The 24,172-nt window shown below is 42.0% G+C and overlaps 1 protein-coding gene across 1 annotated transcript in view; it reads right to left on the bottom strand.

The window, feature by feature from the left end:
- Positions 1-17,247: 17,247 nt before the first annotated feature.
- olfcb1 (olfactory receptor C family, b1) overlaps positions 17,248-24,172 on the bottom strand; it is a gene marked incomplete at both ends in the record, with an annotated part of 34,659 nt that continues 27,734 nt past the window's right edge. The window contains 4 exons of the mRNA XM_080744937.1: positions 17,248-17,251; positions 20,760-21,648; positions 22,295-22,412; positions 22,986-23,828. Of these exons, the coding sequence (XP_080601063.1) occupies positions 17,248-17,251; positions 20,760-21,648; positions 22,295-22,412; positions 22,986-23,828 (1,854 nt within the window). The remainder of the gene's footprint in view (positions 17,252-20,759; positions 21,649-22,294; positions 22,413-22,985; positions 23,829-24,172) is intronic.

The raw sequence follows: 24,172 nt of genomic DNA, 5'->3' as shown, positions 1-24,172 counted from the left end.
GGGTTATTTATGTAAACACCTTGCTGGGTTGATTTTGCTGGGTCATACTTCTGGGTTATTTGGTATACTGTAAACACACTGGTGGGTTGTTCAAGCTGGGTCAAAGGGGTTATTGGGGCTTCAAATGCAGTTGAACGCCTGGCTGAGTTATTTTTAACCCAGCGGTTGGTTTATTAATTTTCCCGCTTCTGGTCCCGTTATGCAAAGCATGCTGGGAAGCAGTTTTCTAGGTTTCCAGGGATATTTTCTAAGCTTTCGGGGGCTAAAAATGCTAAATGTTTCATTTCCATGTGTCTGCCTCGGCAAGCTGACTGTCATATGTCAGAATTTGATTTTTCAGTATTTTAACCTAAACCCTAAGGCTGCTAGCTTAAGGTTGAGCTCCCTCCTCCTACAGGTTTGAAAGAGAATAATCCATAGTAATTCTGAGATTGCTATGATAGTTTTCTCTAAAATATTCTGATTGTAGCATTTCACTGTTAGTGCATACATAATAAATATATGCACCACAATGTTGAATTGCTAAAAATTGGAACAAACCATAAAGGTTAGCATGGTGTGAAAAGCAAAACCTGAGAATTTGAACCAATAGCATGAGGCAAATGAACAACCCAGCGTATGGTTCACATTTAACCCAGCGATATAGTTAGGGTTAACCCATTTCAATCACTACGTTGGGTGAAATGATCAACCCAGCACATGGGCTAAAATGATCCAACCCAGCACATGGGCTAAGACAACCCAGCGCTGGGTGCGTCCCATAGTGACCCAGCGCTGGGTTACGGTTGGGTTATTTTTCAACCCAGCAGTTTTAAGTGTGATAGATATGGCACTTTTTGCCAAATTTGCACCTATTATGACATGCCGAGGGTTCATGTGGGGTTCAAATGCCAACTTCAAGCTTATACCAATAATTGCATTTGCTATTGATAATTGAATAAGGAAGCAAAAATCCTCCAAACCTGTAAATCCTGTGAAAGATTTAAAGAGAAATAAATGTGTACTGCTGAGGTTGACCTTGTCCTTGGTGAGGCAAATGTCCTCTTTATTCTATGCCACAAAGCCTGTCTTCCGCTGCATTATGCAAATATGATTGAATTCACCTCTAATCACAAAAATCCAAGTACAAACTGTTTGATGATTTCATCTCTGGCCTTTCACTAAAGGGTCCAATCCTGGTGCAATAGCAGGCAGTAGCAGTAATAAGTGCATACATTACTGCTATGCAGAGGTGAGGTTGGACATAAAGAGTTACATTGACTACATTTACTTGAGGAACTTTCTTAATAAATTGTACTTGTAAGAGTAGTTAATGTACAGTAAGTAGTGTTAATGCAACACTATACTTTTAACTTTATTTAACTTTTACAGATATAGTATAGTATATTGGGAAGAATTGTTTTACTTACTCCTTTTTTACTCCTACATTTTGGCAATGAGGTGGGCCTCATCATTACTCTAGAAGGCTACTGTATTGTCCTAGGACCTAGGAGTATACATTAGTGAAAACTACGACCTACAGTCGCAATTAAAGGCAAAATAAGACAGAGGTAGCATATTCGGAATGCCTAACAGGGGGTTTGGTACACACACATACTGCACACGCTGATTCAACACCATGGACACGGCCCGTGTCGTGCCAAAAAAGTAATCGCCTGTCAAATCTAATTGCTCAGTACAGCTGCTTTTATCTGGACCAGTATGTTGGAAAGCTGGACCAAACAGTTGGTCAGCCAATGAAATGACCAAAACATCTGCAATCACCATGTAGGCCTGTAGGCGTGTTGTTATGTCATATGTTCATTGGGAAGAAAAGATTAAAGATTTCAATATTCAATATGGGTATTGTTTTATATCTTACATACATGAGAGTAACAATAATGTTGTTTTGGTTCCTCACACATACAGCATTTGCAGCAATAATAACAAAGAAATAAACATGGCAGTAGGCCTATAAGGTTTTTGTTGTGATGGTGGAGGTGTCACAAACAGAATGGTAAGCAGGATTGATGTGTACAGCGTGTTGCACACAACAGCTGGGGAAAAGGTATTTCCCCCAATCCCTGCCATCACCTCCACAATAAAGAGCACCTCTACAATGCACCATTACTTGCAGATGTTCATCCAAGCACTCAATATCAATGACCATTAAGTATACAGGTCCAAACTAATATCTAACCAACTAAATGAATATCAAACAACACCCAAACGAACAAAAACCCTTCAACCACACCCCTCTCTCTTCCCTGGCCCTGTGGTACTGCCTGACAAGTTTAATTGCCAGGCCTAACAAGATGATGGACGTATCAGTCCTGAAGCTGCTTTCCCACGTGTGTACTGTGCACTCTGATTAGTAGGATGACCACAATTACATGACCAAATAACCCAAATAAACTTCCTACTGTATATTAGCATGTTTTGTCAATGACAACAGTCAGTATACATGTTTGTGTGCACCTTAGTGAGGGGGATGACGGTGACCTGTTCTTCAGGTCTCTACACAAGCAGAACAAATATATGTTAAAATAAGAATAGTAGAAATCTTTATGGCCAAGGAGTCATTTTAACTGAAAACTAATGGTTGGAATGGATTCAGCAGCCCCAAAATACCCTAATTACACACCTCATATACGCTCATATTGGCCATTTTATATTTCCCCCCCTTTAATCCCAGGCCCTCGGGATACCCCTTTGATTGGCTCCCACAAAGTATGTCAAGGGAGTTGGGTTTGACAAAGTCCAGTGGTGATAGTAGACACCTTTATGAACACATTTGTGAAGAAAGCTATTGGAAAGCATTTAGTTCCCAGATTGGTCCAACACTCGGCTAACTTTCCCTCACTACTAGTACTGTATGTGGTTTGCACAATAACTGACAGAGGCACCATGTCATGAAACGCCACAGGCTTGCATTTGAAAGCAGACCCTAATTACCATAATTGCATTCTGCCCATGATTAACATGGTCAAATTCAATCATGAGCCAACCTGTTACACGCTCAGCCCTTTTTTGTGTGTGACAGTAAAACCTCCCTGTGTAAGTTATTTGATGTTGAGTTTGTGGCTCAGGCCTTAGCAAGCACCCTCTTAACATGTCATTCCAAGCTTAATTAGTATGCTGGATATTCTTTCATGTACTGTAGAGCTGTGTTAAAACTCTGTGAAGCAACTTCTCCTTTTCCTGTTTTATTAACCTGTTAATTCTCTAATGTTGTTCAGGCACTTCTTAATTACTGGTCTTGTATGAGTTGCAGGTGGAATTTTTGCATGCAACAATTCACTAGTAAGAGACCCCACCTTCTGCTTAAGTTTAAACAGATTTTATTGAATGAAAAGGGGTGGATGTGGATTGGATGGGGAAGACTCAGGGTGTGGTTGTAGTCTCGGGGGAGGGCGGCCATCGATGGGTTCCTGGAAAAGAGAAAGAGAAAGGATTGAAAAATATTGTCGAATGAAGAAAGTAGTGTACGCACATCCGAGGCCCAGGTGCTTGACAAGCAGAATCATCATGAAGAACATATAGAGTCTGCACAGTGCACACTGGATGGATAGGAAGCTCCGTATACGTTTATTGCTGGTCAATGTTTCGATCTTAATAGATCTTCATAAAGATCTATTAAGATCGAAACGTTGACATTATGTACTGATGTCAGACACAAACAGAAACCACAAGGCCAACATGCTATAACACAGCCTAAGTGCCTTTTGATGAGCAAGAAACCTCAGCAAAAATCATCACACAATTATTCTCCTTGATGAAATATTTGGAGGGACCCCCTGTCTGCCACTCGGAAGTGACCTAAATTCTCAGAGCAGAACATTGAAATCTTCCCTGTCCCTCCCTCTCTTCAGCCACTTGTGGTGCACGTCTCGTCTACAGAGCCACTGTCTGACGCGTCTCCATTGATTCATTATCGCCTGTCACAGCTGCTGTCAGGGATGGCGATGGTGCTGAGCGCACAACACAGTGCATCCTGAGTGATGTTCTAGAGAGGTTTAGTATTTAACTCGAGGACACTCTGGCAGGACAAGTTGTTGATGGGACGACGTGCATTGCAGAATTTGCAGTAGTTCCGAAAAATATGATGGCATTTTGTCTGGATTTGAATGTGAACATATGTCTCGAATAATAGGCTACACCGTTTCAGTCAGTGGTAACTAATTTCTTATATGGTTTCTTTCAATGGCAATTATGACTTGCAGTAATGTGTTTGCTGTACATATGTTTATGGAACCCTGTGTCCGTTGGGGCCACGTTGTCGGAGTAATCCAAACTATGTGTAGGCCTATCTGATAGATAGAAATAAAATAAATAAAATACATTTTAAAATTCAGTAGAACACAAGCTGTGAACACAATCACGCTTCTGTCTTTTTAGTCTGGATTTTCACCCTATATAGGCCTACTTTGTCGACAGCATTCTCAAGGCTTCAATACTAGACCCTTGGCCTTTTTGCTCATTGTGAGCTTGTAGCTCTGCTATTTTTGCTGAATATTAGGCCTATCTCCAGAATAGGGATGCTAGAATTCAAGTGGTTTAATGTACAGTACACCATTGATATCAATAACTGCAACTGTGACCGCAGAAAGCAATGTGTTGAATAAAGTACAGACAGCAAAATTGTTTCAACAACCTCTGCAGGAAATATGAAAATATTTACTTGCGATTGGTCTGTTCAATGATTCATGACAACAAATCCCTGATTGACTGTTTGCTGTATATAACTTCCTATCCTTCCTGTCGCTCTACACTGGCAGAAATGCCCCAAAGCATTCTAAAAAATAAAAAAAAACGCTTTCGGGGATGTTCCCTGATTTTTGTCCAAGCAGCTTGCTAGGCAAAATCAGGGAGGCAGCCAAGGAGCAGCAGATGCAAAGCAGCCAGCAACACAAGCAGAGCTATATTGGATCCGTGAAGCCATATTTAAAGAAGTCTCCTTTTCAGAGTGTGAGCTCTGATCGGAGTATGACAGTGTGACGTAATGACCAGCAGAGATGTGAATGAGGAACAGGATTGACTGACAGCTGATTACAGCTGCGGCGGGCGAGACTCTTGTGTCCTGCATAAACTAACACTAAAGTCTACCTCTCTCTCTCTCTCTCTCTCACACACACACACACACACACACACACACACACACACACACACACACACACACACACACACACACACACACACACACACACACACACACACACACACACACACACACACACACACCTGTTCTCTCACCTTTCAAAAATAAAAGGAAATACTGATGCCCCACATACTTGCAACTAGTACAATGTACATTTTATGTGTTTTTATGGGCCACAAGAGTACTACAACCATGTCTAGTCAATCAGAATTGCAATTACATACTGGCACACAGCCACAAAATCTAATCAGCAGTGACGTGATAAATCGTCTACTCTTTATGTGTAAATCCTCCCGTATATTTGTTTGCCTGGTTTTCTCATTACTGCTTGTCAGTACTGTACAGTAACCAGAGTGATTAACTCTCCTTTTTTATGGTTAGATTTTTTTTTTTTTTTACAAAGAATCCATCACATTTATGTCCTTGAGCTGCCGGTCCTATACTGTCCAGTGAAACAGGATCATTCTTTACCAACTCTGCTGTTTTTCCAAATATTAAACATCATAAAAAACAGACATGTAAAACTCTTCTTTGTTGTATGAAAAACAACTAAGTCTTCATTGTTTTGTTTTATCTTCATTGTGAAGATATTGTCCTTTTTATTCATCATAAATGATGTACAAAAATATGTTTCTGAAGCTGTCTGTGATTACTATTTAGGTGCTGCATGTGAAATTTGGTTCCCAAATCAGGAACATACAGTACTATAATTGCTGTTCTAATTCACAGCCATAAGCAACATTTCTTGCAGATTTCATTTGAACCACCTGTTCAAACCTGTGATAAAGGAATATTAGGGAACCAGCAGTGGATTTGTTAACCTACGCTTATTTCATTTATATTTATTTGATGTATTTTTTTCTAAGTACTTCGGTAAAGGCCAGCGGTGCACTTCACAGTCTGTGGCCAGAGATGTTCTGTGAGGTCAGCCTGCTGGGGTTTAACTGAGGTGAACATTTCTAGTGCAGATTCAATTAACAGCTACATGAAGTACAGCGTGTCTGTGTGCTTCTCTTCTCTTTTTCATCTCACAGCCTTGCCAGGCATTAAGATTTCTACAGCACTACACACAACAAAGGAGCTCGTTAATCTTTGTCGACTACCAAAACAGATGGCGGAATCAAGACGAATGGGATGCTTTTTTAAACAGGTGCTGTTGGGGGTTTGAGTTGTGACTCCTGACGAAATTGTGCAAAAAGTGTTGCAATATCCCACACATTATCCTGTTGCTTACTTCTTTGAAGGATAGTACTTATACTGCCCTACAAGCTAAAGTGCTGTATTTACGCAGAACTGCTGACATTTGAGGGGTGTACTCACTTATGTGAGATACTTTTAAGTTATATTGCACAAACACAGCACTAATTGTATATCTGATCGTGAGGTGTTTGTCCCCCAAAATCATGAAGGTTAATTTGAAAAAAAAAAAAAAAAAAAACATTGGTGCAGTAGGATATTTAAGCAATATTACACGAGAGAGGGTGTGCATTATCGTGGTTATTTGCACGTCAGCCTTGCTGCAGGAACAAGGCGAAGGAGAGTTCCGTAGGCAAGCCTGGTGTCCTGAGTGAGAACCACACAGTACACAAGATAACATAACATATGCGAACACATATATTGTCAGATTTATACATGTTTGCCGGTTTTATAGACCTCAATCATTGTGGAACTGGCCTCATCTTCAACAGCACGGCTACACTATTCTGGATAGAGAAACAGCTGTTATGTGTAGTCGCTGTGACCATTACCCACGGCTGTGAATATTTATAGCTCCCTTAATATTAATTCATCACACAAGGACTTTAATTTTTTTTTTCCAGCCATTATATTTGGTCATTGTTTACCTGTCATGTTGTAAATAAGTGAGCGAGAATGGAAAGAGAGGAATTGTGCTGGACTGGGATAATTGTATCTCTGACATGCCTATTTAAAGCACAAATACTGTAGTATTCTGTAACAACTTTGTCAAGCATACCCCTTACAGTCAACTCCAATGATTTAGAGTCGACTCATTAGGTCCCTTAGAAAAACGTACGGTACAATATGAATTCTATTTCAGCATGCTGAAGAGAAAAGCTTTCTATTCTCTTGGAATCCCAACGATTGGAGTAAAGTTTTGGAACCGTCCACTGCCTCTGAGACACAGAGCGAGTATACAGAAATGGTGCCATATAATGAGCATTAGTGAGGATCAACTAGAAAAATATGTCCGACTGGTGTCGGACATATGGTGTCAGACAGATGGACACACAGACACACACATGGGCAAAACATAATCTCATAATAATGTTGGACTGCTGAAGATAATAACTAAACCAATAACTAAACATGCAAACACAATTGGCACGTGCTCGGTGAAGAGAAGCCAGGCGGTGGAGGGTGATATTTGTCATTGTACGTATTCCTGCAGGCTGGGATGGAACCTGCTAGCAGGGAGTGTTGGGCGGGAGGAGTAGGCTGGCAGGTGAGCCAGTGGGATACAAGAGCAGTGACACCACAAAAAAGGGGGAGGAGGCCCGTGGCCTAATGCATACAGTATTAAACTAAGGGTTCCTGAAAGTTAAAAACATTGAGAATCATTGATACTGGAAAATCCTCAGTATTCTTTTAAAGGGGAAGACCACCCATTTTCAATATTGAACTATGTCATTAATATAACTTAGAGGAGTTCTATTTCCACACAACTCCTCTAAGGTATATTAATGACAATGACAATATTGTAAATGGGTGGTCTTCCCCTTTGACTTTAAGGGTCCATTTTGTTTCATTTGTACAGTCCATTTAGACCCCTGGTGGTCCCCGGACCCCACGTTGATAACCAGAGGGCTAATAATGCACATTTGACTGTAAGGGAAAATACACAACAACAGTCTATTTTGACCAGACATCCCTGTTTGTCGGTCGCATTTGTCTGAAACATTTACCAACTATTGGAGTCACGCTCCAAACTGGTCACACTTCCTGGCAGAGACGTGTGCTCCACTGAGCATGTGAACCTTCCTAGTGTTTTTAGTCATGGCTGACTAGTTCCCACCTGATGTTGTGTGGGAGTTCCTTCTGCTCCACACCGTACCGAATAACTGCTAGTTTGCATAATGTCAGGTCATCAGCGGTTGTGGAATAATCTTTGTATCCTCCAAAGACGATGACATGATCTCCCACCATGCAACAGCACATCTGATACCTCTGAGAAGGGCTGCCTGTTTCCCTTAATTGAGTTCAACCTTTTCCAGGTGAAGGATTCTGGGTTGAATTTCCACAGATCCTTTAAGTAGTCCCCGTTGTAGCCACCATATTTACAGCTCTCCATTGTAGGCAAATGCTGAATGACCACCAGGTTGTTCTGGCAGACGGATTGTGGAAGGTGATTTCAGCCAGCAGTTGGTCTCTGTGTCAAACACTGTGCGATTGTTGTAGTGGACCCCCTAGCTCTGGTCCAGCTATGGACCAGAGCTATGGACCCCCCAGCCCCCATAGCCCCCAAATACTTTGTCCCGATGATGGTGGCAGTGCATTCTGAATAAGCTGTTGGTGATGTGCCTCTGGTGTTAATTAAAGACCAGACCAAATTGTGGTGGTGTCCAATTTGTAGATGTCATTAGTGTATGCAGTCAGCTGGGTGATTCCTCCATAAATATACATGACCTTAATCAAGACACAGTGAACATTAGTGAGGACCAATTATATGAAGATTGATTTATGACAGCACACATCACTGGTACAAGGTCAACTAAAAGGAGATCGACATCATCCTAGTAAGCTTTACGGCTTATTTACACAGGAACCACTTTGTGTATCTCATAAGCCTATAACATGAGATGAGATTGAAAAGTCATCCTTTAACAAAAGAAAGTCAATCACTTACTGCACCCTTAATATAATGAATATACGATTTTAGAAACCTGGACAGAAATAAATACAGTAATGTCACTAATTTCAGACATCATAGCTCCAACCTTTTCTCCGTCCTGTGCATCCTGTGCGGAATGGATGCAAATCCATTTCGCCGCAAGATGGCGCCATTTTACTGTAAAACAGGTCTATCGCACACAGCATCATCTGGTGCTTATCAACATCACATTTAACCTTTATTTAACCTTTTAATGTTTCCATGAATATATGTATTTTTAGTATGATTGGCCCCATTTTCACACTTAACACCGTCAAACTTGATGAATTATGTGTGACAGCAATCACCTGATGTCATCTCCCAGAATAGAACCAACATAACGATGGCAGACAATGCAGTAAATGGGCTTACCATCAATATTCCCCAGCTTTACAACAATGCAATCATTAAATTGTTGGGACACAGAGGGTATAAATGCTGAATAAAAATAATAATTCACCATTTATACCCTCTCTGTCCTAAAACCTTTGAACCCAAGGAACACCAAAAGGGCAAGTAATCTCAAGGCATGCTTGTATTCATGTCCATGCAAAATACCATCTATAACACCTATCACTCTTGTTACCTGTTTAGTTGTATGTATAAAAAGTATATTTTAAAATGTTATGGGGTACACTTTCCTAAACATTGGGATTCTAATTACTGATAAAGTAAAACAACAAACTAAAAACATACTTACTTTTTGATAGTGTCCTTTTGCAATAATGATAATGTGTGGTTGTCAAATTCCCAAGCACACCTGTCTGTTTGAGGACCACTTTTTCTCAGACAGACACAAAAACATGGATGTCCATCTTCATTCATTCTATAGGCCCATTACATCCAAAGCAGTTGCGTATAGGCTAAATAACGTTCGATGAAAAATTACAAATAAAAGCACCATTGTGGCATGGTCATTTCGACTGTGTGCAAGATATCATAGATATGCGTTGGGTTATTTATTTAATTTTCTTTGGTGCAAAGAAATTTGCCGTTACTCTATTAACTTTCTCTGCAATATTTGTTTGAAACTTATTTTCTAAAATACAAAAGAAAACATATTTCTTTTTTATTTTATTTTATTTGCCATTTTTATTGGGACACAGTTGAGGTAAAAAATACATTTAACAAACACCAACGGCAAACACAGTGAGCTAATACAAACATTGTAGATACAAAAACACAAAAAGGCTACTTATTACTTATTGTATGTAACAATTCATCTTAAAGGAATACAGAATTCAGTACAGCACATGCAATATATTGTATATTCATATACAATATATTGTTTAGGTACTTGACAGAGCCTCAATATTACAAATAACAATTAAAGATACATTTGACATTTTATTTTTGTATACTGGCTGCCTGCCAGTGTGCCAAAGGCAAATTTCCATTTTATGTTAAATGTAATGGACAATACAATGTTCTTTATATTTATCTTTTTTAAAGCACAGAAAGATAGGTCACATAATGTTGAACAAAGGTTATTGTAACACAGAGAGTTTACAAATGTAGGCTTTGTACACACTGCAGTGTCAAATGAACACAGCATTTTACTGTGTAGTAGTGTAGTATTTAGAACACTGTTCTCTTCTGTGAAAGAGAAAAGGAGGGCTTCAGCATGCGAGTCTTTGCTAATCTATAATCCCCTTTCTATGCTTCTTCAACCATCTTTTAATTCACTTAACAGACCCTGGCCTCTCACGTGCGTGTCATCATATCCAGGGACGTGCTGGGCCCCTGATTCAGCCTGGGAAAAAGAGTTGGAGAGGCCCTCATTGCGCGCTATAGAGAGAGATCTCTCTCTCTCTATAGCCATTTCAGATCAGTGACAAGCCAGTGGGCCAATTACATGAGTTATATTTCGTTGGTGTCGGGTGGAAACCTTATATGTCCAAAAAACCGTTTGTTTTGTTTTTATCATTTTAAAAATGATTTAAACTAGTGAAAACAGCCGATCTACAAGCACACAACGCCTCGCACCGCGAGGCGTTGTGTCCTTGTAGATCATATCAGAGATAGTGCTGTTGAAATAGCCACATCTCTCGGATGTAACTGGTGCTCTTCTCCCATGTCAGGGACAACTTGGCCTATAGGAAAGCAGAAGGAGAAAGGGGAGGAGGAGCGGAGTATAGGTTTAGCAGGTGAAGAGGTCACTTGAGATGGCTACTGCTTACGGTAAGAGTGGCGTGGGGGTTGTAGTAATCTAGACCAGCTTAAGCCAGGCGGCTTCTCCAGGGCCAGTTGAGCTGGTAACAATAACCTTGCATTATTATATAAAAGTGGTTCGAAAAAACTATTCAGCTAATGTGACTGCTAAAAGGTTATGCCCATGCTCCAATGCATTTCAGTGTTCCATACTGGAAATTCTTTGTGTGGATATTTTCTAACCTCTAAATGTTGTGCCCCGTGATCTGTCTCATGGTGAATTACATTAAGTTATGGATGTATATTTTATATGAAAATATATTTTAAGATTCAATTCTTCAGCATTAAAAGATTTACCTGCATACTGCCTAATCTGCATTGTACAGATTGGGCAGTAAGATGATTTACTGGACACTTAAAGTGTCCTGTAAATCCACATGGGCTGGGCTTCCTTGGAAGCATAACACCTTGCTAAAGACAAATCAATCAAATCAATCATCAGGTACATAGTCGGGGATCCACATGCCCAAAAGCTCAAGGAATAGGGTTGAACCTGTGATGTTCTGCCGCACTTTTTATTTCTGTTTTATCTATTAGTTTGGTCATTAAGGTCCACAGAATGAGAGGCCTGCTCTGCCGGAAACATCGCGAAAAAAAGTTATGGACATTTGTATATTCACTGTCCCATTGACTCCACTAGAAATATTAAAAAAAGAAAAGAAATCTGCTTTAAGTAGCATGTGAGGGGTCAAACTAGGGGTTCTTTGTCATTCTGAATCGATTGCAAGCATTTGTTTTGCATGAAAAACATTCCTTGGGCAAAATATTGGCAACTAAACACTGTGAAAAGTGATGAGTCATCACTTTTCTCCACTTTTCACAGTTCTGGGTGGCCAAAATTTTGCCAAAGGAATGTTTTTCATGCAAAACAAATGCTTGCAATGGATTCAGAATCATGAAGAACCCCTAGTTTGACCCCTCACATGCTACTTAAAGCAGATTTATTTTTATTTTTTAAATATTTCTAGTGGAGTCAATGGGACAGAAATATACAAATGTCCATAACTTTTTTTCGCGATGTTTCCGGCAGAGCAGGCCTCTCATTCTGTGGACCTTAATGACCAAACTAATAGATAAAATAGAAATAAAAAGTGCGGCAGAACATCACAGGTCCTCTACCATTTTGGTGACTGGATCCCCGGCTAACAGGAGCTAACTTTATTTGAAGAAACCCAATGTTTCGGTCAGTGACAACCTTCCTCAGGCATGGTACTCTTCTTCAAATAGAGTTTGCTATGCTGTTCCATGCAGGTTAGGCAGTGTGCAGGTAATCATTTTATTGTTGATGTTCATTGTATTTTGCCCACACAGCTGCTTTAAGCCTTTTTATTCTAGGTGTGCAGAAGTTAATGCTTAAAAAGAAAAAAGAAAACATGCTTAGGAAAACTGTTCTTAGAACTCTGTTCAGGTGAAAACGGTGTTTTGTTACGCTTAATGATACTAATCAAATGTTTGAGTTGGTAAATTAATTTACAGCTATTTTTGAATGTAGGTTTAGGATAATCTATGTACTTTATTTCCCCACAAAATGCATAAGGTTCTTAAATAAACCTGTTCCCTCTTTTCACCTTATTAATCAATGATGGAATCTCAACCAACTTGTTTAGCTCATGGAGCTCATGTAGTATTAGATTGTTGTTCGGACCCCAGGCCTAGTCAATTGATATGTTTAATGTTTTATTAACATTTATTCATTTATTCATAACACATAATCAAATAATCTACTATAGGCTATACATGTATATCTATCTACTGTATACTGGAATCCTCACTTCCTGGTATTTACCAACATTTACTGTACTAGCTACTGATCTGGTATGAAATCAGATAAGCTATGCGTGGTACCGTGTCACGACTTGAGCTCCTGCCAGGTATGCAGGTGGCAAGACATGTTGATGTCACGGATGTTATAGCCATCTGTTAGAGATGTTCAAACCAATTGACTTGACCAAAGCAAAACAACAAATAAAACCATTATTTAAGTCCTACAGCTCTTATTATGCCTACTCTTCTAAAGAGTACATTTGTGCTATTTTGGTATAGTGCATAAAATAAAACATGTTTAAAAATACAGCCCTAGGGACAGCATTATATCTGTTGCACAACTTGCACATAAGCACATTTGGGACAGGCAAGTATGTTGAGAGAAGCTGTAGGACACTAAAAGAACATCAAACTTTATTAAATGCCATTGATGCCAATAGAATACAGGCACATCACATTATACATTAACATGAGGTTGAAATTATACTATGCATCACACTTTTGGCCCTACTCTTATCCCCCAATTAAGGAGCATCTCCCAATTAAGGAGTCTTACTGGTACAATGCTATAAAATTAATGTATGTGGTGTGTGCGTGCGTGTGTGTGTGTGTGTGTGTGTGTGTGTGTGTGTGTGTGTGTGTGTGTGTGTGTGTGTGTGTGTGTGTGCGGGGTGTTTGTGTGTGTGTGTGTGTGTGTGTGTGCTCTGACAGACCCGTCGGGAAATGGCTAGACCACAGTATCTCAGCCCCTCCGAGCGCTCAACATCAGTCAAAATAAACTAAACTACATCACTACTCACCAAACCAAAGGTAGTTTTGCGTTGTTGAAAGTCTATTCTCTGCGGTGGTAAACCTCTCAGCACCCCACCTACTCTGTAAAATACATTATTTTTGTCATGAAATAAAACGCACCCACCTCGAGCCACCTAGCGGCCACCGCAGATACAATGGTTCACAACCCGGAAATAAGCGGCGGTCGAGTTGGATGCACTTTATTTCATGCCAAAAATAATGTATTTTACAGAGTAGGTGGGGTGCTGAGGGGTTCACCACCGCGGTGAATAGACTTTTAACAACGCAAAACTACCTTTGGTTTGGTGAGTAGTGAAATAGTTTTGTTTATTTTGACTGATGTTGAGCGCTCAGAGGGGCTGAGATACTGGGGTCTAGCCATTTCCAGACGGGTCTGTCAGAGCGTCACCGGGAGGTGACGCGATGGACCAGAGCTGGGGGGGGGGGGGGGGGGGGGGGGTACATGTAAATTACTCACCTACAAGTTAACAGGATCCTTTTCCTTGGCATGTGTGAGTGATGTGCCATCATTTTGGGAACCCTCTGGGTGCAAGGTCATAGACCTCCTTTCTGATTGGATGCGTCGGGCAGAGGTCCCACGTATGGTTGGTCTGGCCTGGGAGGTCTGCCCCTGTGAGCTTTGTGTCCCATTTTGACAGAAGACAGAGCGGGCATCACCGAACGACACAGAGGGGATGATCTCTTCAGCACTATTCTGTCTGGCCCATGTTGTGGCCCTGGGGGAGCTCGACCGCGAGGACGACCTTGATGCGGGCCTAGATGGAGGTCCTCCTGACGTAGGCTGGGCCCTGAACGCAGGGGGGCAGGGGTATCGCTGGTGCACGGAAGTGGGACACGAAGGTGGCAGGCGGACTCTAGAGACAGGAGGTGCCATCACGGGCAGGCTGCAGGGGGGCGTCTCTGCCCCACAATGATCAGTGATACCCTGCCTTGAGCCCAGTTCAGCTTGGAGAGGTGAAGATGCTCTGTACTGATCTGCTTGGTTTTTCCAAACCGTGGACTCTGCCGCGTTACACAGGTGGATGATCTTGCGCGCCTGTTGGTAGAGTGCGGAGGCCTTTTCGCTTTCCGGGTCAAGCTTGGTTTCAAGTTGCTGCTCAAAGTGGTGTAGAAGGTGGGATCCCACCACGGCATCCTGCCTGACTGGGGGCACAGGTGTGTCACCCATTGAACTTTGCCTCACACTGGCTCGGTTTGGCAGCAATGTCACATTCTGCACAGAGGCCCTAAGGCGCTGGGACACTCCAGTCCTTTTGTTTATTAGAGGACGACCCCGATCCAAATACTCATGTGGCTCTAAATCATCTTCTGAGTTTTCTACTGTGCTGAAGGAGTTGTCCATCAGAACCTCCAGGGGAGGAGGAGGAAGGCTGTCTACATCCAGATCATTGCGTCCATCTGGCCAGCTGTTGTTGTTGTTATTTCCATTGGTGATCGATGGTCTGTCTCCATTTCCTATATCAGGTAGAAGTAATGTTCCACTGCGCCTTGGCCTCCTGATGTGAGTCGGTAGGTTTGCGAGGCTCTGGCCTGGCCTGCCATCAACGCCATGGCTAAAGGTATTTATAAGCTTCCGGACAGAGTTGTGCCCAGGAGGATGGGGCTCTAGTGGGGGTAATGAACTGGCACCTCCGCAAATGCTTAAAGAACGCCTCAGTCCATCCTGATAGACACTGTAGTGTGCCCTTGAAGTTTCCTTGTCTCCCCATCTTTCATCCACCTGTCTCATTTCTTGGTCCAGGCCCTTCTGGCTCTTCTGCCCCTCTAGAAGTGCACCTGCATGTCTGGTTGTGAGTAAGACTCCAGGTCTGGCTGAGGGAGCAGCAGTCACAGGTCGTCTTACCTGGTGACCTTCCATGCATTCCGAGTTCACGTGAAGGGCTTGAGGTCGGCTGGGATCTGGTGGGGAAGAATTGGACCTCTTCCTCCCGAACCTTGCACCTTCCTCCTCTCCATCCTCTTCATCGTCGTCCTCATCATCTTCCTCCTCTTCGTCTTCATCCTCCTCCTCATCATCCTCATTAAGGCCGGCCTGGTTGGGGAAGTTATTGGCAGCGGTTTCAAGAGCATGGCGGATGCTGGACCTGGACTCACAACTTGCTGATCCAGCGCTACCACGATGGCGCCTGTGTCTCTCAAAACCAGCAAGGGACTCGTTCTCTCCCCCAATGCCACTATCCTCACTGTGCAAGGATATATCCTCTGGGTTGAATTTCCTCATGGTAGCGTTCTCCACACGTAACAGCACTTGGCCCAAACGTTGCTCAGCTGCTTGTTTGGCATGCAGCTTGTCAGTCAGCAGCTTGGAAACTGAGGAGAAATACTCCACGGCCTCCTCCAGGGTGGTGTCTCCAAGCCCTTGAGCTGACTCTCCCAAGTGTCTCAGACTTTCGATTGAATGCTGGAGCATGTGCTGCAACAAGTCTGGAGGAGGTTTGGAGGTGTTGACGATGCCCATGGCAGGCATGATGGTAAGGCCATTCATCCCAGAAGGCCAGCCCATGTAGTCTCCATGCTCTTTCAGCATCAGCTCCCCTTCCTCAGCCATCTCCTCCATGGCCTGGTTGACCTCTTCAAACCGCAACACCAGAGCTTTCATCGTGGGCTGTAAAGATACGTTTGTCTGGGCTGCTTGATCCAGCAGACCCAGCAAGGCCTCATACTTGGATATGTTGGGGTTTAAGTAAGCATAGGCTGCCTGGTGGGCTCTCACTATTTGTGGTGGCAGGTCCACCTTTCCCTGGATCAACGAGGCATGTGTCCGCTTTTCTTTCCGCTTGCTTTTCTCTAGGCCTTTATTTTTCCTTCTCTTCTCCACATTTTTCACCTTATCCATTGGCTCACTGTTTCTTTCCACTTCTGGTGGCATCATGTTCACCTCAATGTCTTTGGCACCCCCTTCTGGGAATGAGACCGTGTCAGGGGGTGCCATGGTCAATTCAACCGTTGCAACATTTTGATCTCCGGCAGGCAACAGCTTGTTTTCACCCTCATCGATTATAGAGCAGTCTGCTACCTCAACGGATTTGAAATCCACATTATCCTGCGTTGTTTCATCGAGCAGGGCCTCTTGAGCCCCTGGGGCCTCTCCGAACAACTTTCCCTTTGATGGGGAACAGCCCATTTTTATATTCAAATGCTATCTCAGTAAGAAAGTTAATATGTCTTTGAATTGAAGAAATAAGAAGGCGGAAACAAACCCAAAGCCTTTGAAAGCAGAGAAAGTCTTAACACTTGCTTGTCCATAGGAGGTTCTACTTGCTATCCGGTTGAGTTTTGTTCATTACCTGGTTGAAAAAAGTTGAGCACTCTAAAATCTCCACCCAGCCTCCTTGAATAAGGGTCCAGTTTCGAGAAATGCCATTTTATAATTTACGGATATATATATATGTCCTTCTTTCTTCAGGCTTCTCAAACCTGCCGAGTGTCCTTGTCACCTACAGTAACAGAGCTTGTGATACACAAGAGCTGGAGAAGATAAGATGGGTTTACCTTCAGCATGCACAGATGGTTATGGTTAAGTGCATCAACACACACACACGCGCACGCACGCACGCACACACACACACACACACACACACACACACACACACACACACACACACACACACACACACACACACACACACACACACACACACACACACACACACACACACACCCCTAAGTATTTAAGCTGATCAGGGTAATCACAGCTCAGTTTGTCAGGTGGCTTTTTAAGCTATAGGGCCTACTGTAGCTATCGTGTTGTTGTGAAAGTTAACAGAGAACAACTGGACTAACTTAAGGGATGCACGATTATTTTTTGTGAAGCTTATTGAGAGTGACCTAATTTTAGTTGGCTTTTTGGTTGGTACAGTGGTAATACTAGTGATTGTAAATGGTGCATTATGTAGCACTTTTATCCAAGGCACTTTACAGAGATTGTGCATTACATTCACCCACTCAGACACCTTTCACACACCAATGGTGGAGGAAACCATGCTTTGCTCATAGGGGTCCAGCGTCTTGCTGAAGGACACTTCGACACTAACTCTGGGGAGCGGTCACTCTACCCTTGAGCCGCCCATGTCTAAAGGCATTTAGCTCTGTCACGCATGCACTTGCACACACACACACACACACACACACACACACACACACACACACACACACACACACACACACACACACACACACACACACACACACACACACACAGCGTAATGTCTAACACATCACAAATACCGCTGCAATTTTCATTGCAAGACACTGGCGAAAGACATTCATTGCTTGTGGATATAAGGCGGAACTTCAAAGTCCTTTTACTTTGAAAGTCCTCTGCGTAATTCCCCAATGTCAAGAGGATGCTGGGAATTTCAACTTGATAATAATCTTAAATGTAAATTCCTGTCAAACTGGAAGCTTGAGGAGTTTCACTGACACACTTTTAAGATCCACATCAACAAAGTTATTGTCTCCGCCAGGCTGAAGGCCTGTTAAACCAAACGAGTCTGTCAGCTTTTCATATTGCATCCTGATTTGCAAAGGTTGGCTTCCAAAGTTTGCAGGAGTCGTCCGTTTTGAACAAAATGCTGCAAATCATGAACACAGCGTGCGATTGCGGTGAAACTTTGCACGCACATTATTACTAGGCCAAGGAAGAAATGTGCATTTTTCACTTCAGCCTTTTATAGCACCACCAGGAGGCCGATTTGCAATCTTCATATTACTCCTACAGATTTTGTCCAAACATCATGCAAATCACCATAGGTACACATTATCTCTATAGTCATGTGATCAACACGGATCTGTACGATTTTTCATTATCCATGCTGACTGGCTAAGATTGCCATCTAAAGTTTGCAGGAGTGAAGTTTTGAACAAAATGCCTCACATCTTAAATGCAGTGTGTTAATGCATGTAGACAACAAAAGTATGTTACTCAAATTAAAGATATCCATTTTTGAGTTACTGGGCAACACTAAATTAATACAAATGTATTTTCAAAAATAGATCTACAAGCACACAATTGTGAGCCTGTGGATCAGTTATTAGTTGTAAATTATGTGGGGCTTAAGTGGTTGACACCTTGGTCATATAGTCATATAATACATTTTATTAATAACAAACTTAATATTTTTGCAAACCTCACAGAGGCAAACAAATACATTAAATGGGACCCTATTAGGCTGATCAAATTAAAAACTAGGTAAAATTAGAGCATAGAAAAAAAAGGCTCAAGAATAATTTAGAAAATGCTTTGTTAAAAAGGTACCTCTCATATCTGAGATTGATGCATGGTGAATTAACATACAGTGGCATGCATTATTGCATTCATCACATTTATACGCCACATGCATTCATCACATTTAGCTGCCGCATGCATTAATCACATTTAGACACCTTTCCACACATGGACACCTGGGTCTCCCACAGGTACATTGCAGTCAAAACATTTCGCTTGTTTTGTCCTGTGTGCACTGGAAAAAGAATGTGTTTTAATCGATCTTAGAAAGACAAGTATACCAATGTTCAATCATATGCATACATACATAGGCCTACAGCACACACATTAGTAAGCACAAACAAACAAACATTTTCAGTCAATCTGGATAATTAAAATTGGAATGCCCGCACAACACTCTCAAAATGCTTTAGGTGCACAGCCTTGTAGGCTAGGCGAGGCTCAATACATTTTTGGAAAGGACATTACAGTAACAGTGAGCTATCTTCTTTCTCCTCAGGATAATAGCAACTGCCAAATGCTTAAATTATTATTATTATTATAAAATTATTAAATTAAACATTAACATTTTCACGATTCTGTGACCTAATAAACCCAAGTTTATGCACCATTGGACAAAATGGTTATGGAAACAGGCTTGTATATAGATACATTTATTGATCCCGTGAGGGACTTTCAGTCGCCCAGACACAGCACAGCAGTTAAAGAGTTGCAAAAGTTACAGACACAGTGGAAGTAAAGTACTGTCAGATACAGCAATACATAAATAGAGGTAAGAAATAACAATACGAAGCACCATCAATAACAGTATACACAGGTACTGTATATTAATACATGTTCAGCCCTGGACTACTCACTGGATTCATTTGAAGATGGGGAAGGGGGGAGTGTATTAAGAATTCAGAATTCCAACAAAAGACATTGGTTGATATTGATAGAAAAGAGTCAGGAGAAAACTGTGAAATTTGCTGGGACAGCACTCTTTTTTAGGGGCAAAAAGGCAAACCGAGGAGCCACTGCCATGGCCTTCATGGCCTCCATGAAATCCCTGCCATGGAGCTTATATTATAGGGATGTATTAATGCTTCTGAAAATGATCATCTGTAGTGAATATGCTGTGATGGTCAGCAATCCCTTAGTGAACATACCAGATGTTCATATCCTTTTCCCATTAACATTAACAGAGTATATCAACAATTATTTATTTACATACAAGAATCAAACATACAAAGATTTCCCACCAGGACAATCCACTGCCAAATAATGATATACGTGCAACATTTTGACAACACAATTCTTAGAGGGAAATGCTCCTACGTCTCTTCCTCACTTGTATGCCTGTGGAAACCTCTGAGCTAGCAGGACTGTCATCTCCTAATGTCCCTATTCTCACTGAAGCAGGGTGATAGCCAGATCGCTTTGTTGATGAAGAAGTGATTGGAGTCCCCAGTGAGACTGTCTCTAAGTATGTGTTTTTGTTATCTGGCTGTCTTTCTAAATCTGGGTTTGGAATGGGAACTACTGGAGTTGCAGGGCTTGCATCAGCTAGCATCTCTAAGCTCCCTGTAGCAGAGTAATAGCCAGATAGATCTGTTGATCCATAAGAGCTTGGAATCCCCTGTGAGACCGTTGGTGGGCCTGTGTTTGGGTTTCCTGGATCTCTGTCTAAATCTGGGTTTGGAATTGGAACTGATGGACTGGCATTGATAACAGTCCACCTCCTTAGGTTCTTCTCCAGTCTGTCAACTTGTGGCCTGAATAGTGCCTCGTAGCACTTGGGTAAGAAATGACAGAAGATGACACCATAGTTTGACACTAAGATGGCTGAGGCCTGCACAGCGGAAGACTCTTCCGTCCTGAGGATATAAATGGGGATGAAGCACACCCACACAAAGAGGTACATCAGCATGCTGAAGATGATGTAGCCGGTCTCACTGAACTCCTGAGGAACCTTCCTGCCCTTGAAAGCCAGGAGGAAGCCAACCAAAGCAAGCAGGGCTATGTAGCCCAACATGACACCAAAACCTATGAATGTTTTGCCTACATGACACTGGATAAGTTTCTCAAGGCTCTGTGGTGATGCAGTGGTGTCAACGTCAGGACTATCAAAGACCAGCCAGAGGATACAGATGAGTCCCTGGATAGCAGTCACAATGCTGATGATTAGAGGTGGTCTATAAAGTTTATTTAGTCGCCTGTGTCTCATTTGACCAAAGGGCAGGAAGGCCAGGAATGTTCGGTAAGCTCTGACCAGGATGCAGGAGACACAAAGGGTGAAGCCCATGGCATACATGATCTGCCGAGCCCGGCACAGGTGGACATTGGGCTTGTCCATGAAACATATGACACTGGCAAAGCTCACAGCTAGGCCACTCATCATCGTGCAGGACATTCTCACCTCAGCTCGCTTCATGGGCGGTGAATTTCTGTGCACCAAAAAGACGATTAAGATCACCAGCAGCAGCAATTCGCCAAAGGCTGCGGACACCACAAGAGCAATGGAATGAGGATCTTTCCACCTCAAATAGATCGTCACTATTGGTTCACAATGGTCCCACTCCTTCTCGGATGACGTTCCATTAGGACACTTTTGACAGTCATTAAGATCTGCAGGAAGATTGGGGGTTACAGTAGGTGAGATTAAGCTAGGTTACAGTTAAAACAGGTGAATCTAAGTAGAGAATAGTTGTAGCACTAAATAAGAGTTTTGTATAAAATAAGTGCTTTAGTGCAGGGGTCTTCAACAGGGGGTCCGCGACCCCTAGGGGGTCCGCGGAGGTACTGCAGGGGGTCCGCGAAATTATTGCAAAAAAAAAAAAAAAAAAGATTTCAAAAAATGTTTTTTTTTTCCATTTTTTTTTCCATTTTTCACATTTATGTTAAAAAATAAATCATGATTCTATCCATTTTGAATAGCTTGAATACATGATTACTATGCAATTGACAGATTGTTGATATTATTGACATTGATTCTCAGTTAATAATAGTATGTTTAGAAATGGTAGTGATACGGCCCACCCTGCTCGCTGTAACTTGTACATGTTTAAAATAAAAAAATATGTCGTAGCCCCGACCCCCCCACCCTACGAGGTGGTAGGGGGTCCCTGCTCCATCTCCCCATCAGTTTGGGGGTCCCCGGCCTGAAAACGTTGAAGACCCCTGCTTTAGTGTATTGCAGTACACTTCTTAATCTGTTTATTTTGCAAAGCAATTACAGATGGAATGGGAAAAATACAAATTCTAGTATACATACCGAAGCCATTAGAATAGGTTCCCTCCAAACATGAAATGCAGTCGTAACAGCAGGACACATTCATGATCTTCTTTGCGAAACCAGGGCGACAGGATTCTGAGCATCTAGATTCAGGAATCTAAAGTGGGAATGGGAAAGTACATTACTTTCAACACTTTGCAATATATAATTAAAATGTTATTGACATGAATGGGGCTTCCATTTTCTGTATATCACTCTGTCCATTTTATTGTCTTACCAAGTTATTTGCTGTTGAAAGCCAATTTATTTCGCTCATGTCTCCAACAAGCTCAATTCGCCCATCAAGTGCATGGTAGATCCCAATTCTTTTAAAGTTTCTCTGGTCTCCATTCTTATCCCACATTATCATATCATAACCATTGACAAAGTCACCGTTTTTGTCAAAGAAATGTCTCTGGTTGTGGTAAGTGAAGTTTGTCCTTTTCAGTTCAGCAAGAAGCTGCAAAAAACACATGCAAGTTGGTCACTTTGTAACTCAAATACACACATGTATCAATAATCGATATTCTAGGAACAGCAATATTTGTTAGAGCTATTAGCTGGATCATGACATTTTGACACTTGCACTTCTTGGTAACTACTTATCATGTGTTGAAATGTTTAACATATAATTTTTTTTTATCTGCACTTAATCTTATTTTTGCTCATATGTTTTCATGTTAATGCTCACCTTCCATGGTTGGAAATTAATCTCCCCACGACAAGAGGTTGCGTTACATTTAAGAAGGTTCTTAAGGGCATGGGCTATGGCCCATACAGCCACTACATCGTTGTAGGATTCACTTGTGTCCAAAGCTTTTGTAAGGAAGTCATCATTAACATCTAGGTAGTTTGTGAAACTGCATGCAGCATCAGATTTTATTTCCAGGAGATCGGGTGTGGGACAGTAGGATGGAGGCTCCTTCACAAAACACTCTGGGGTGCAGTTGAACCTCAGGCTCTTGTACTGTTTGATGAAGTTGTTGTATCCTCCAGGGCTGGCTCTCATGTTCCTCAGGTAGTTATCGAAAGTTTCTTTGTGGCGCGCCACAAACGCGAAACCAAGGATGTCCCCAACCTCATTGATGCCATCCATCTGTGCCAATGGGCGGTTCTTTGACCAGATATCGCTGGCAATCCAGGTTCTTTTAATATTGTTCAGGATCATCAACTGGAAAAGGTCCTCCACAAGTTTTCCCTTGAGAATGAGCAGTACTACCTGGGCACCGGAAGACCGTATTTTCTCCACCACTTGCTTGATTCGCTGCATGCTGTGCTCATGGTCCAGGTTGTGGGGCACCATCTCCTGATAGGCTGTGCAAATTTTCATTTCATCAGCATCTCGGAGGAAGCTCTGAAAGGCTGCCCTTCCATAGTCATCGTCTCCATACACAACTCCTACCCAGTTCCACTTGAAACGAGCCATGAGTTTGGCAATTGCTTTCGTTTGATGTACATCGCTGGGGACGGTGCGCAAGAAACTTGGGTAGCGCAACTTATCGCTCAGTGCGGGTGAAGATGCGGAGCCACTTAACTAAAAAAGGAAGAAAAAAAAAATCATAATAATGGTACAATGTAGACACATTAATGATCAACATATTCTTCATAGAATAGAATAGAATAGAATAGAATAGAATAGTCCCCACACCTTTGGGGTGTTTTTTGTCACATTATACAGTACGTGTATGTTTACTGGTATATACACATAGGTGAAATTTGTTCTCTGCATTCACCCATGCTATAAAAACAACAAGGAACATTGAGCAGCCATTGGATTTATGGCACACTGGTTAAGAGTCTTGCTCAGGGACATACATCGACTGGCCTGGAATTGTACCTGGGACAACCAGGGGCTCTGACCACTCAGCTATGGCCGCC

This window comes from Nannobrachium achirus, assembly GCF_963921795.1.
Source record: "Nannobrachium achirus genome assembly, chromosome: 16".
Taxonomy (NCBI): domain Eukaryota; kingdom Metazoa; phylum Chordata; class Actinopteri; order Myctophiformes; family Myctophidae; genus Nannobrachium; species Nannobrachium achirus.
Note: the sequence above shows the minus strand (reverse complement) of the source record. Positions and strands in the feature narration are given on the sequence as shown.